A 14110-nucleotide genomic window follows, 5' to 3' on the forward strand; every position below is an offset into this window, starting at 1 on the left:
CTTCCATACTAGCAAAGGAAGAATCCATATAGTCTGAGGGTTGGTATTCTAAAAGGAATGTCCTGGTTACGTTTTAAATGGCATCATTTCCTAGGACTTGCGTATTTATTCATTCAAATCTCCTCACCACCACCACCCCCCACATTTCCCTTGTCAAAAATTAGATAAAAGTTGCACGGAGTCTAAGCACGACTGGTATGAGAATGGTCTGGTGCCCCAGCCTGCTTACTTCCCAATAAATGACCGTGATGTTTGAGAAGAGAGGGAAAAGAAAAGCATTCTAATTGCACACTGATAATCAGACAGTTCCTCTCCGAAGGGAAATCTTATGAATGTTCAACTTTAATTTGCCTGGGATCATCACTTCCATTTCCACAGAGATGCAGCTCAAAAGAGGGAACACCATCAGACCACGGAAAGGAAGTAAATTTATGAGCACTTTCAGTTTCTGCCTAAGCAAATATTTTCTTGGACTTTTCTAAACTTTCAGAAATTTAGGTTCAGCTTGAGACATAGGCATCATGGATACTGTTTTTTAAATGTATAGGTAGAAGTCAACTAAACTTGCCATAAAATATAATGGACAGATTTTCCCCAATTTATAATCCATGTATTTTTAATGAGCTATAAGTGGAAGGTATATTTACTTTCCTAAACGGTGTCATCATTAACTAATCATCTTTAAAGAAATAAACCCGAGGGAAAAGAACGTGGACCTGGTTTCATAGGCATGTGTAAACAGCATCTAAAATCTAAATCATTCATCTGAGGGTAAGTGGAATTTAAACCAAGTGAATCTCTAATAATGCTAATCCTCTCGATGCTTGCTGACATTGATGTTTGCTGACATTGGGTACTTAGGTCAGTGCACAAGGTCTTCAACACTATAATAAAGGGCCACTTGACTGGTGTCGAGTCTACTCATGATGCTATTAGGGACGATGGCATTGTGTCCTTTCCATATTCTGAATTGTCATTTAGGCCTCCTTTTCATCGTTTTCTCTCTCTCTCTCTACACCTGAATGTTGCCAGCTGATGTCACTCATCGCCCTCGATTCATACTCCTCCTCGGCTGTAGCAAGCCTTACATTTTCTCCCTTTGTCTCATGCAGGGAATGTGGGGCTTTCCTAGAGTTAACAAAGCCCATTCTTTTCCTGCCCCACATCTCTCATCTACTCTGGCCAATAAACCTTCTACCTCTCTGCCCCTCTCCTGGGCTCCTACGGTTACCCAGAGCTCCATTCTGCATTCATGTTATAACTCCCTTTTCATCCTCACACAAGGGGAAACATTTGCTTTTCCTCTTTTTTTTAGTCCCTGAATAATAAATGGAAAAAATATATGCACTAAGTCTAAACTTCCTAATAGTCACATATTCATTATGGAAGCAAGGGCAGAGATGAAAATAAATATCAAGTTACTTTTCATTACCAATTATATGAAACCAATTAGATAGCTTTAAAATATATATACATATACAAATTGCTATTCATGTATATTTACAATTAGCTAATGTGGAAGCTGTAGGGCTGTGGTTCTCAACCTTCCTAATGCTGCAACCCTTTAATACAGTTCCTCATGTTGTGGTGCCCCCCCCCAACTATAAAATTATTTTCATTGCTACTTCATCACTGTCATTTTGCTACTGCAATGAATCAGGCGGCTCCTGTGAAAGGGTCATTCAACCCCCTAAAGGGGTCACGACCCACAGGTTGAGAACCACTGCTGTAGAGGATAAGTTTTTTGGTTTTTTTTTAACCTTTGGTTTGATGAGGCTGCCTAAAGAACTTGAAACTAGTTAACTTACTACTGCCTGAATCCATGACCATCGTAGATTTATGCAGACACCAGAATCTGGTCTCATATACCTACTGATAGTGGAATGATTTCATGTGCATGTTTAAGTTTCTCCTAAAGGAAAATCACAAGGAGGGAAGCAAGCAGTAAAGAAGTCACCTGCTGATTCTGCAGACGTGCCCTTTGTTCCAGTAGTACCACCATTGCCTAAGCCAGGATCGGAAGAATGGGTCTATGTGAAGGAAGCGATCCCCGAGGTACGGCAGTTTAGAGTCACACATGAGTGGAACCCACTCCTTTCCCTGTGCATAGTAAGAGTCATGCCACTGTTGCAAGAGCAAAAAAGCCTTTCTTAGCTGGCAATATGCATAGGCATCAAAATAGCCATGGTCATTTCCGTAGAGACCACTCAATGGTCAACACTCCACTGTTTCTCGTCCTCCCTTGAGTTGCGGAGTCATGCTTGCACTGAGGTAACGCACGAGCGCTGGGATGACCACACTCTTCCCTAGGACAAGCAGAGCGACAGTTTCCTGGAAGATCAGCTTCCCCAGAACACACACCAGCAAAGCACAGCCCCCCATCCGTGGTCACATACCCACTGCCTGATGTGTCTGAATGAAGTTTCACCTCTGAGTTTTTAGAAATACTAGACTTTTTTTAAAAGAAAAAACACAAACACCTAAACCCATGCAAGAGCAGAGAGCTATTTTAAATAATTACTCCAGGGTAAGGTAAGGAGCCGCGGGCCAACTCTGTTGCTCTGAAACTACAAAACCCATTTGCTGCCCAGACATGTCTGGTTGCTTTAACAGAACAGATAAAAAATACTCTTGGGGAAAAATTCACACAGAATGGTCTTCCTTTAAAGGTTTAGATAAGGCCCTGTCCCTATCTTTTTTATACCAATCCCCAGAGATTTCCTATGCTTATGAGCACCTAACACTGGCCAGCTGAGACCCAAGCATGAAGTTTGGTGATTGTAGGATTGTCACTGTGGTGGGCATTGCTGAGGCAGAGCCTTCCCACTACCTCTGCATTCTAAATTCAGTGGGACGGTGCGGAATAGTTGCCTTTCTCAACACTGTATCAAACACAGCGCAGATCTTGTAACAGATTCTCCATGGCCTAATGAATGAATTATCCTTGAGGGTAAAACTAGACCAGAAAATATTTAAAGAATGGAAACGTTATGTGATCTAAGGATGGCAAATGAGTATAATTGGCATTACTCAGCCAAACTGAGGCACTTTTTTTTTTTTCAAATAAATATGTTTTAAATCCCTCTTAAAAGCAAGACACAGGAACAGTTTTCTGAAGTGCAGTGCAACAAAAGGGTGTTACTTGGCAGGAGGTGGGATGTGAGAAGCAGAAATGACCAAAATCCAATCCTTCACGCCATCTCTTAAAAGAGATCCATAGAGGACCAGCGGGAAGTGAATTGTAGCAGAGGAAGTGTTATACTAAGACGTGGTCCTGGCTCCCACGCTCTTCTAGCCATCAGAATCCTGGCAGAAAACAGATGATAAGTTGAGGGTGCTCCATAAAGACTATACAAAGGTGTGAGTCATCATTAAGAAAACCTAAGGGATTCCTTGATGACCCCTGACTGGAGATCCTGGAACTGCCCCACGCCTTAAACCAAGGGAGCCAAGGGAGAGGAACAACCCTTTGACCTGGGTGAGTCATCTGATCAGAGCTGTGCCTGCCACAGAGGAGGCCATCCTCCCACAGTGAACACAAGGGGAAAGCATAGCGCACTCTCACATCCCTCCTGCTCATGCCCTCCTGCCCCCGCTCTGTCAGTTCACCCAAGGCAGCCTCACATGGCACTCAAAGGGGTGGAGGACAGAAAGTTGGTCTGCAGGGACAGAGGAAGGCAGCCAACACTGATGTCTAGTTCCCTAAGGAAGATCCAGCATGTGGAAATGCCTTCCACTCCTGCTAGAAGAGGCTGAGAGCCTGGAAAGCGAGCAGACCACGTGACCCTCTCTATAGCCTTTTTCCCACTGTAAGCTTCCCACCACGGAGCCTCAGAGGTTACCCACTGAGAGAGAATGCCTGACTCAGAAAATTCTGGCACACAAGGGAAAGCGCACGTGCAGGACAGTGACCATCTTAGGACCTGAGTTCCTAGTAGCGTTGCCAGATTTAGCTAATCAAAACAAATGACACCCTATTCAATTTTAATTTCAGAGAAGCAATTAATTGCACTGAGCCAGGCATATGTTTAGTGATCCCAATCCCAGGCCTCAGAGGACCCCCAACCTATTATTGTACCTCAGCAGACATGGAGGGCACAGTGTGGGAAAGAGAAAAGAGAGATTGCTCGCCCATCCAACGTTCTCAGCAGTCAATTACAAGAGCGAGCCTGGGACCTCACCCTTTTCCAGTCACAAAGCCAAGTGCACAGGGAACTGAGGAGGCAGTTCAAGTCAGAAGTCTCTGCTTTCCAGCCTATGGAAGTGTGAGAGCTGACTCCCAGCAAACAGGATCTCAGGAAAGGGGCAGTTCTCTTTACAAATGACAATGACTTTGTAACATCCCTTTTATGTAGGAGAAGATCCAAAGATAATCCAGATGTCCCCTTAACATGATTGAAAACTTTGACATCACTGTTGTTAGTTTAGGGCATTTTCTTGGGGCCTCATAAATATGAAGGGAAGAATATCTTTATCAAAAGGAGCTTTGAGCGTGCAATGGTTAAAGCACTCATGTGATAACTGAAAGGTCAGAAGTTCAAAGTCAGCAGACACTGCATGGGAGAAAAGATCTGGTGATGTGCTCCCATAAAAAGTACAGCCTAGGAAACCGTATGAGGCAGTTCCGCTCTGTTCTCTAGGATTGCGACGAGTTGGAATTCACTTAGCAGCATACGACAACAAGATGGCATCCTGGAATGTATCTTTGCAAAACCCAAGTGTAACAAAAGGGAAAACATTAGATTGAAAAGAACAGATTTAGCCAGTATTGAATCTGAAAAATAAAAGAATCTCATGAACAAAAAGTATGAGGTCCCTCCCTGAACCTTGTCAAGTGAGTGTCCCTGGAGCATGCTCCCTGGCTATCGGATGCCTGTCACACTTGCCTCTTCTCCATCAAGAAAATGATGTCATTGACAACAGTGGGTCTGAAGACTCATCCAAGTCCCCAGACCCAGAAAACTCACATTCCAGGGACTGGAACGGTCTAGAGGTGTGACTTGACCAGTAACTTCCTCAGCTCCTTGATGGTACACGCAGTTCCAGGCAGTAAAAGACCAGATGTGCGTACATATGTCAGTCCTTTAGAAAAGGCAGGTGGGATTTAAGCCAGCACAGACCAATAATCTGCATTATTCCCACACAGAACTCCTGAGTCAATAATCAAATGCATGACTTCAGAGCACTTCTAAAGTGTAAAATGGTCGTGAAGAGTAAATCTAAGTGTTGGAAGTACGATAGTAAATGAAAAGTAAAGTTAAAACTACAAAACCCTTAGAAAGTTAGAACAACCTTAGAAGAAGCTTTTGTTGTCCTGGTAGCAAGGTTGAACAGGGCAATCAGGGAAACACCTTAGAAAAAGTATCTCTGGAGTTCAAATAGTTTCTGATCGTGAAATACTTGTGGATAAATGAGAGCTGGGAGCATGGTGTTCACACAGTTAGACCCATCATCTGTGCTATCCCACTATACAGAGTGTAACTAATGTTTGAAGTCCGTGAGGGAGGAGCTTTATGTAAAAGTGCACCTATTTAAATGGGTCTTAGGACCGTTCTAAGCACCACACCTGTTAGGAGAGATGATGATAAATTTGAAACCAAAGAGGTGGGAAGTATGCCAGGAAAGGATGTTAAAGTAACACCAGGGGAGCATTAGAAATAAGTTAAAAGTTGAAACTGTTCCTTTCCACAAATGAGTTTATATGAAATACTTGCGGTATGAGTGGACATTGATTGTAGACTTCTAAAGCGAAATAGATTCAAGTAGTGCCCTAACATGTTAACTGATAATCAGCTGAGGTGAAGTGAGGCTGTGTACTTCCACAGTAACCTTTATTTAGCACCTATTATGTGCAAGTGTTGCTCTAAGTGTTCCCAGTGCTCATATAAAATAAGGTGCAGTTTCTTTGTCCAAGAAGGCAGTCTACGTGGTATTGGGTATAACAAGCACAAAAGCAACGAGTGATAACACAATTTTGTAATGGTGCTTATAATAGGTGCTGAAAATGTCGCAACATAAAGGGGGAAATGATAAATTTCATTTGGAACATTAAAAACTAAAGGGAGGAGGTAGCGTCCCTGTGAGCGCACCTATTAAAGTATGAGTTCCTTGAGTCAGGAACGTAAGAAGGGGGAATCCTGGTCCGAGAGATTAGTTCCATGTATGTGTTCACGAAAGAAAGTTTGAGAATAAACCTTGATGAAAAAGGTAGGGACCAGATGAAGAAACATATTAAAAAAATAGCTGTGAACAACTTGGTCTTTATGCATTAGATAATGAGAAGCTACGAAATGTTTTCCAGAAACAAGTAACACGTAAGGAGTTGTTAAAATAATAATCATAGAAACAGTGAAGTGAATCACAGAAAAAGCATGGCCTGGGAACCAGTCGGCCTGCGTTCCAAACCTAGTTAATTACCTCACCAGTTGTGTGAACTTTTAAAGTTATTTAACTCCTGTTGAATCAGTATTTTCAACTTTAAACAGGAATAAAGGTGTAGGACTTGTAGCAGTAGAGAAGGACATATGGCAGAAATGATGTCAAAGCAGAGCTAGGAAGAACTACTTGAAATAGCCATTACCTGGGGAAAGCAGAAGAAAAACAAGCACAGCATTGCACTGAGAACACTTAAAGCCATCGCCCTGGCTTCTTGAGCTCCTTGCCTGCTATAGTGCGTCTGACTAACCGACACAGAGGAATGTCCGGTTTGGATGCATGATTTCTTTGCTCTTCTGTTTAACAGGATCTGCCTTCATTTTTAATACCTTACTGGCAACTAATAGAAAGTTCTTACATAAATTCCATCAAAACCATCCTGAGGCAGCTACGAGAAAACCAGCATGTCGTGATTGGACACTTATATGAGGTTAGGTAGGTAAAGTTGCCAAAGACTTTTATATCTTAAAGGTATGGGGTCTACGATCCATCTTCCATTCATGTTTTACAGAACAAGCTTCCAGCAGTTCCTAATACGGCCAGATCACAAGCAAGATTATGTAGGTCATTGGCAAGTAGATTTTAACGCTCTTCCTGATGACCTATGGGAAGATGATGAAATCAAGGCTGAATTACACCAAAGAGTGAATGTAAGTGTCCCTACAAACTAGAGTCCACTCAAAGGCAACCATTTTTAATTTTGTTTGTTCGTTTCCCTATAACTCACTAAATGGATTTCTTTTAACCAGACTTTTTTGAGGAAGGGTTACAATGCAGAAAGCATACACTTCCATCTGTGTCTAAAGCATAAGCCTTCATCCATGACGTACATGTGGACCTGTGATTTGGAGAAATAACCTTAGAAAGTGAGGCCCTGACAGAGAGTAGAAGCAAAATCAATATAGATTTTTTTTTCATGAAAGAATAGACAAAATACATGAGTGCATGCGGTCCAAATTTTCCTTAGCGATGTGTCGAAGACAGGTGGGGACTTTTCTTTTTCTTACAGAGCAGTCACCTGAGCGGCGACTGTCTAGCACCCCAGTGATGTTCCTCTTCTCTTCAGGACTTGAGGGACCGCCTGTGGGACCTGTGTGATGCCAGAAAGGAAGAGGCGGAGCAGGAGCGCCTCGACATCATCAATGAAAGCTGGTTACAGGATTCCGTTGGCGTGGCAATGAACCATTTCTTTTCGCTGATGCAGGTAAGACCAGCCAGTCGTGAGAACATACTTCCTGACCCAGCCAGTTTCCCCACTTGACAGCTCCTTTGGGAACAGTAGCCCGTGCCGGGCTTCCATGGCTCATCACATTCTGCCTGGCAGCAGCTCCAGCTGACGGACAGTGATCAAAAAACAAACTCAAACTCACTGCCATGGAGCCGATGCTGATTTGTAGCAAACCTATATGGTAGGACAGAACTACCCCTGTGGGTTTGTGTGACCAAAGGAATGGAAAGCACTGTCTTTCTTCCAAGGAGCAGCTGGTGGTTTTGAACAGATGACCTTTAGGATCGCAGCCCAACACATAAAAATGATGCCACCAAGTCTGGGATAAATAAGCCCCAGAACGGAGAAGGGTGATGAGGAGCGTGAGCATGGTGGTGGTGAGGATGATGAGGAGCGTGAGCATGGTGGTGGTGAGGATGATGAGGAGCGTGAGCATGGTGGTGGTGAGGATGATGAGGAGCGTGAGCATGGTGGTGGTGAGGATGATGAGGAGCGTGAGCATGGTGGTGGTGAGGATGATGAGGAGCGTGAGCATGGTGGTGGTGAGGATGATGAGGAGAGTAGTGATGAAAATGAATGTGTCTGCAAGTTGAGTGATCACATCATCAGCCTTTCAAAGAATGGCACCCAGGGGCAGCCAGCCAATGCCCAGAAGAGCAACTGTACATCAAAACCATGAGCAAGACCAAGCCGATCAAGGTCTTAGTTTCCCAAACTGAAGTGTTTGTTTCTGTCTTGGAAACACCAGGTCACTTATCTCTATTTTTTTCCTTAAGAGAATGGAGGTAAAGATAAGGAATGGGAAGAGACATGCATCTCACAGACTCGCTTATATGAAAGCTACCACCTGAAATGAGAATATTTAGCTGACAATTTGAAGAGCTGTACATATTAAATAAATAATCAAACCCATTGCCACTGAGTCCCGTCTCTCCCTAGAGAGGGTTTCTAATACAATAAGCCTTTATAGAGCAGGCAGTTGTACATAAAAAAAACTAAACCAAAACAACCTCACGTCCATTGAGTCAATTATGACTCATTAGCTACTCTCTAGATCAAAGTAGAACTGCTCCTGTGCGTGTCCAAGACTGTAACTCTTTGTGGGAATAGAAAGGCACGTCTTTCTTCCTGTGAAGGAGCTGCTGGGTTCAAACTGGTGATCTTGAAGCGAACAGTCCCAACAGGTAAGGAACCATGCCACCACCAAGGTCCTTGAAGGTGTACGTATTAGTCAATAAGTGCTTTATCAAAACTTGATTAATAAGGGCTAGCATGTCAACATTTAAAGGGTACAGGGGGATTGGACCACAGAAGGTTGAAAATTCAGCAGAAACACAAGCCACCAGATGGCCTACTAACACTGGGATCCAAATAGAAAGTTTAAGGAAATCAAGAACCCAAGAGAAGGAAGACCCATCTGGGAATATTAGGAGCCTGTCTTGGGATGAGATAACCGAATTCGAAATGGCTACCCAAACCAGAGGACAGAACTGGGAGGGCAGATCCACCAGACCTGAGTTATGCAACGGATAAAAGTGAGAAGCCTAAGCCAATCCAGGTCACCAGCATGGGCAAGCAGGAATCAAATGTTGGGAACAGGTGTGTTATAGCTTAGGGGCTCAACACCAAAAAGAGGGAGCTTCCTGCTTGTGCTTTATATGATTTTGTGTGTGCGAAATTCAGAACAGCTGTGTCTATAGAGACAGCAACTGGACTAATAATTGCCTAGGAGAATGGCAAGAGCTTTGGGGAGAAATGGGGAGTTAACAACAATGAGTAAGAGCAGCAAATATTCCGAAATTAATTGTGGTGATTGAAAGGTTGGAGATGGGGATAAGGCTCAGTTAGGAATGAGAAGTATAGAGAGGCTTTAGGAGTGAGGGAAAACTCCGGGACCATTTCCACAACCCAATGAGTTAGGGAAGTCGCAGCTTGTCGGTGAGGCGGTAGGAGATATGGAGGGATGGAGCCAGGGAGGTAGACATTGTCAACAAGAAGGGAGATGTTTTGCTTGCAGCTGCAGGACCTTGAGGCAGGATGCGATCCGTGGGAAGTGCCTTTGTTGTTTGCCAACTTACTCCCAGGAGGGCTGGGACAGGGGCTGCACAACCTTGGTCTGGAGAGATAAGCTCCTTGGAATGTTGGGGCAGAAGATGCAGACTTCAATAGGTCATCTATCTTCCCGAGAGGCTGCAAATGGGGGCCTTGAGGTTTTATCTTCCTGAGGAGCCGGAGAGGAGATGGGGGCTGCCTAGTCTGGATGCGGCCCAAAGATTGATGATGGCACAACTCTTCTTAATATGATTAAATTGTAAATACGGGAAGTACATGCCAATAAAACTTATTTTTTTAAGCTAAAGAGCCCAATTTTTTAAACAGCTCAATACTTAGATATTTATACAAGGGACACCAACAAACACATGAGAAACCTTTAATACCATTAGTCAGGATGCCTCTCATCAAGAAAACAGGACGTGTTGGTGTGTTAGGCAAGGTTGGCTGGAGAATCAAATCCAATGTCACTCATCTTTGTATAAGAAAGAACTTTCTATCAAGAAGAAATTATCTATCAAGAAGGCACCCCAGCCCAGAGTAACTCAAGTCCATAAGCCTGATACTAACCCATAAGTTCCTCTTCAGACTGACATACCCACATGCAGTGACACAGAAAGTGATGCGGAATGCAGGAAGATCACAGACTGGTGGGGTCAGAGTCACATGAATCCAAGGCCAATGGAAGCATGACAGGGCCCTTGCAGCTCTCAGGGTCATCAGTAGAGTTCCAACAAGCAGATAGGTGAAGGTACAGTAAGAGAGGCAAGTTCTCAGTACCCTCCCCCCTTTATAAGAAGGTCACGGCTCAAGGAAGCATCATCAGGCTGTGACCTAATTGACAGGTTGGATTCCAACCCTACATTTTCATATACCTTCAAGGTTACATAAAAGCATCTATCTACCACAGTTGGCAAAGATAAGCAGACATTGAAACCCTTAGAGATTACTATGAGAATATGAAGGGCCATGGAAACCAGTTTGTCATTGCCTCAGAAAGTCCCACAGAATGATCTATGATCAAGTAATTCCATGTTTTCCCTAAAAGAACTGAAAATTAGTGTCCAAACAGATAGCCACATTACATTCCCGTTAATAGGCAGAGTGTTGATTTCTAAGTGTTGGAAGGAGGTAACAATGGGAAACAATAGCCTACTGGAAAAACAATTTGGTTATTGTACTATCTCACCAATGTACCCATTACTACTGAGTTATTTACTCTAAAATGGTTACCTTTATGGTATGTTAGTTTTACCTCAATTAAAAACAAAACAACACTATGATGGAAGGAAAAATGGAAAGTGAAAGCTCAAGTAATTGAGCATTTGGATGAATCAGTCTCAAGATTCTGAGCAATGTAATAATCAGAGCATTATATCTCAAAACTATAGAGATTAGGTGCTCAGAGTCTTAGAAATTTTCAGTGTCAGAATATCCAATAAGTAAGGTAAGCATAGGTTTACTTTGGCTTACGTAATAATGCCATAATTTCCATCTACTTACTAATCTGTATTAAACACTTTCACTTTATTTTTTTTTTACCACATCAAAGATTCTGCCTTTAGGTGTGGTCGCCACCTGTCTTTCTTCAGACCCTGTGGGGGACTAGCCTGCACACCTGAATAGGTCCTAAGGGGAAGTTGTGTAATTGAAGTGTAAATTGAAGTAACATCAGACAGGTCATGCTAGGACTCACCTCTTCCTTGGAGACCAGAACCAGAGTGAGAGCCCTATTCTCCTGCAGCTTACCTTGTCTTGGGCTATGAAGCCCTGGTAAGCACATGCGTAGCAGGAAGGGTATGTAGTAGGGGCATACATGTAGTAGGAAGGGGAGTACTTCCCGTGGCATACCCATGACGGGAAGGCACATATGTAACAAGGTGAGCAGGTTCTAGAGTTTAGATGGTGGCTTAACATTGGCTGTCCCTGAGCTGGCTTGACCTTAGGTATCCCTCAGCTCTTCTGCAGAGGATCTATGATGCCTCTCAGAAGGGAGTTGGCTGCCTCTAGAGTGGGGCGGACAACAGGGTCTGATTGCTCTCAATGGGAGACAGCCTTCAGGCAGATAATCTCCAGGCAGATAACCTTCAAGTAAGCAACCACGTACTTGCAAGAAATATCTTAAAATTGGCATTATTACGGAGTGGGGGTAGGGGTGTGTGCATTGTAATGAATAACTTTAGTTAAAGAATGTGACTGGGACTCATCTCCCACTCACAAAAGTAAAGGCCTCCCTCCACTAGATTCCTGGTCTCCCAAACTCCTTAAAAATGAGTGTAGAGAATTAGTTCACATAGACTCTCTTCCCAGTTTTCAGTTTCCCACATAACCCCACAGCAACTTCCTACAGAATCACAGCCTTTCTTTCAAATGCAGGATCCCTAACAGGGGCCAGTACTCTGTAAGCAAGGTAAGCAGCGGCTTGTGCTTCCTTAGGGAGCAAAAGATGCGATGGGACCCATGTGGAGTTGTTCACTACAGATTAGTAAGTAAATGCAAGTAAGCCTGTACTTACCTTCTTATTGGGTAATCCATCCCTGGAGACTCTTATTGGGTAATCCATCCCTGGAGACTCTTATTGGGTAATCCATCCCTAGCCTAAGACAAGCTAGGAAAGATGCTGTAGCAGGTGATAGCCGTGAATAAACGCTCACGTTCACAGTTACTGTGAGTCCTGGCGGCATAGTGGGTTATGCAGTGGTCGGCCACCCCAAAGCCAGCACTGTTGAACCACCAGCCACTCAGTGGGAGAAAGACAGGCTTTCTATTCCCCTAAAGAGTTACAGTTGGGCCCTGCTTTAGAGGGTCACTATGAGCCAGAATTGACTTGATGGTGGTGAGTTTATTTTTTGCGTTTAGCCCTGTTGCAACATTAGACTGCAAGGTTGGCAGTTCAAACTCACCAGATGGCTCACAACAGAAATATGAGGTTATGTGTTCCCATAAAGATTTACAACCTCAGAAAGCCAATAAGCCCACTAAAAAATCAAAATCAACTGGATAGCAGTAGGTTTGTTCTTTGGTAGTTATGTAAGTACATGCTAGGGACTGTTGTATTAACTTGTTACATATGAGCATATTAAGCCTATACTGTTCAATAACCCTAAGCTATACATTCCATTTAGTATCCCCTCCTATGTGAGACAAGTAAAGGACACACGGCTAGTGAATGACAGAACTGGAATTGAGACTGCGGAAGCATGACCCCAGAGCTGATAATCCGTATCATTGCTGATATACTAATATACTAATATTTTATATTTTATAGGTAATCAGTATAAAATGGTTAGCCTAAGGTACTAGGTACTAGGGTTTCCTCATAAAACCCAGAGTTTAAAGTAGGTTCTACTATATATTATAATTATTAATGAATCCCATTCTCTAAGACAAAGGGAAACTTGTTTTTACTACTTTCTAAGTGTATTTCCATCACTCATCTGTCAGTTTCTCCTACTGTGGTTGCCGGTGGGCGTGTTGTTATGGTGCCATAAGTTATGCACCCAGCATTTCCAATACCAGGATGGTCACATGTGGTGTACAGGTTTGTCAGAACTTTCAGACTATGAAAGACAAGGAAGTAGAAAAGTTTGAAAAATTAGCCACCAAAAACCACAGAAATGGCAATGGAACATTGTCTAATAGAGTGCCCGAAGTTGAATCCCTCAGGTTGGACTGTACTCAAAATATAACTGGGAAGCCAGCTGTTTCCTCAAAGTAGAGTTCACCTTAGCAGCAGGCGTGGAACAAGGCTTTCAGGAACCCCCCCTCCCACCCACCACCACCACCCCAGATGTGGTGCAACTCAAAAGGAGAAGAAATAGCTGAAAACATCCATTAGTAATAACAAGATACAATGTAAGAAGTCGGAATCTAGAAAAATTTTAAGTTTTAAAAAGTAAAGTGGAATGCGTGAAGACATATCATAGACATGAGTCAGCAGAAATGAGCAGGTACGGAGCATTTTGCGTCAGGTAATAATTTGGTCTACTGTGCCAGGAATGACCCTTTAGAGAGGCATTTTATCACATTCTTTCCAAGATCTTTCCTGGAGTCCAATGCTGTCTGTGCTAGGATAATATGCGCGCGTCTACAAGAAAGAACAGTTCACTTGACTCCTGTTCACATTTGCTCACCAACTCCTAAAGCCATAGATAAAGACATTGCAGGTGCCTGCCAACCTCTACCTGAAGTTGATCAAATACGCTATCAACAGGCATTGATAATTATCAGTGATTGGAATGAGAAAATTGAAAACATAGAGAAAGAATTTAAAGTTGGGAAATATGACCTTGGAGATGGAAACATTGTCGAAGATGACTTAAAAGAATTTCACAGCTAGAAGAGCTATAAGAGCCCCCAATCCAATTATTTTAAATAAAGAATTCACAGAACCAG

The 14110-nt window shown here is 43.0% G+C and overlaps 1 protein-coding gene across 1 annotated transcript in view; it reads left to right on the plus strand.

Annotated features, from left to right (window-relative positions):
* The window catches only part of SPEF2 (sperm flagellar 2), a 202695-nt gene that overhangs the window by 119878 nt on the left and 68707 nt on the right, over positions 1 to 14110 (plus strand). The window contains exons 20-23 of the mRNA XM_075540928.1: positions 1907 to 2055; positions 6743 to 6870; positions 6947 to 7085; positions 7502 to 7639. Coding sequence (XP_075397043.1) covers positions 1907 to 2055; positions 6743 to 6870; positions 6947 to 7085; positions 7502 to 7639 — 554 coding nt within the window. The remainder of the gene's footprint in view (positions 1 to 1906; positions 2056 to 6742; positions 6871 to 6946; positions 7086 to 7501; positions 7640 to 14110) is intronic.

This window comes from Tenrec ecaudatus, chromosome 2 (assembly GCF_050624435.1).
Source record: "Tenrec ecaudatus isolate mTenEca1 chromosome 2, mTenEca1.hap1, whole genome shotgun sequence".
Classification (NCBI taxonomy): domain Eukaryota; kingdom Metazoa; phylum Chordata; class Mammalia; order Afrosoricida; family Tenrecidae; genus Tenrec; species Tenrec ecaudatus.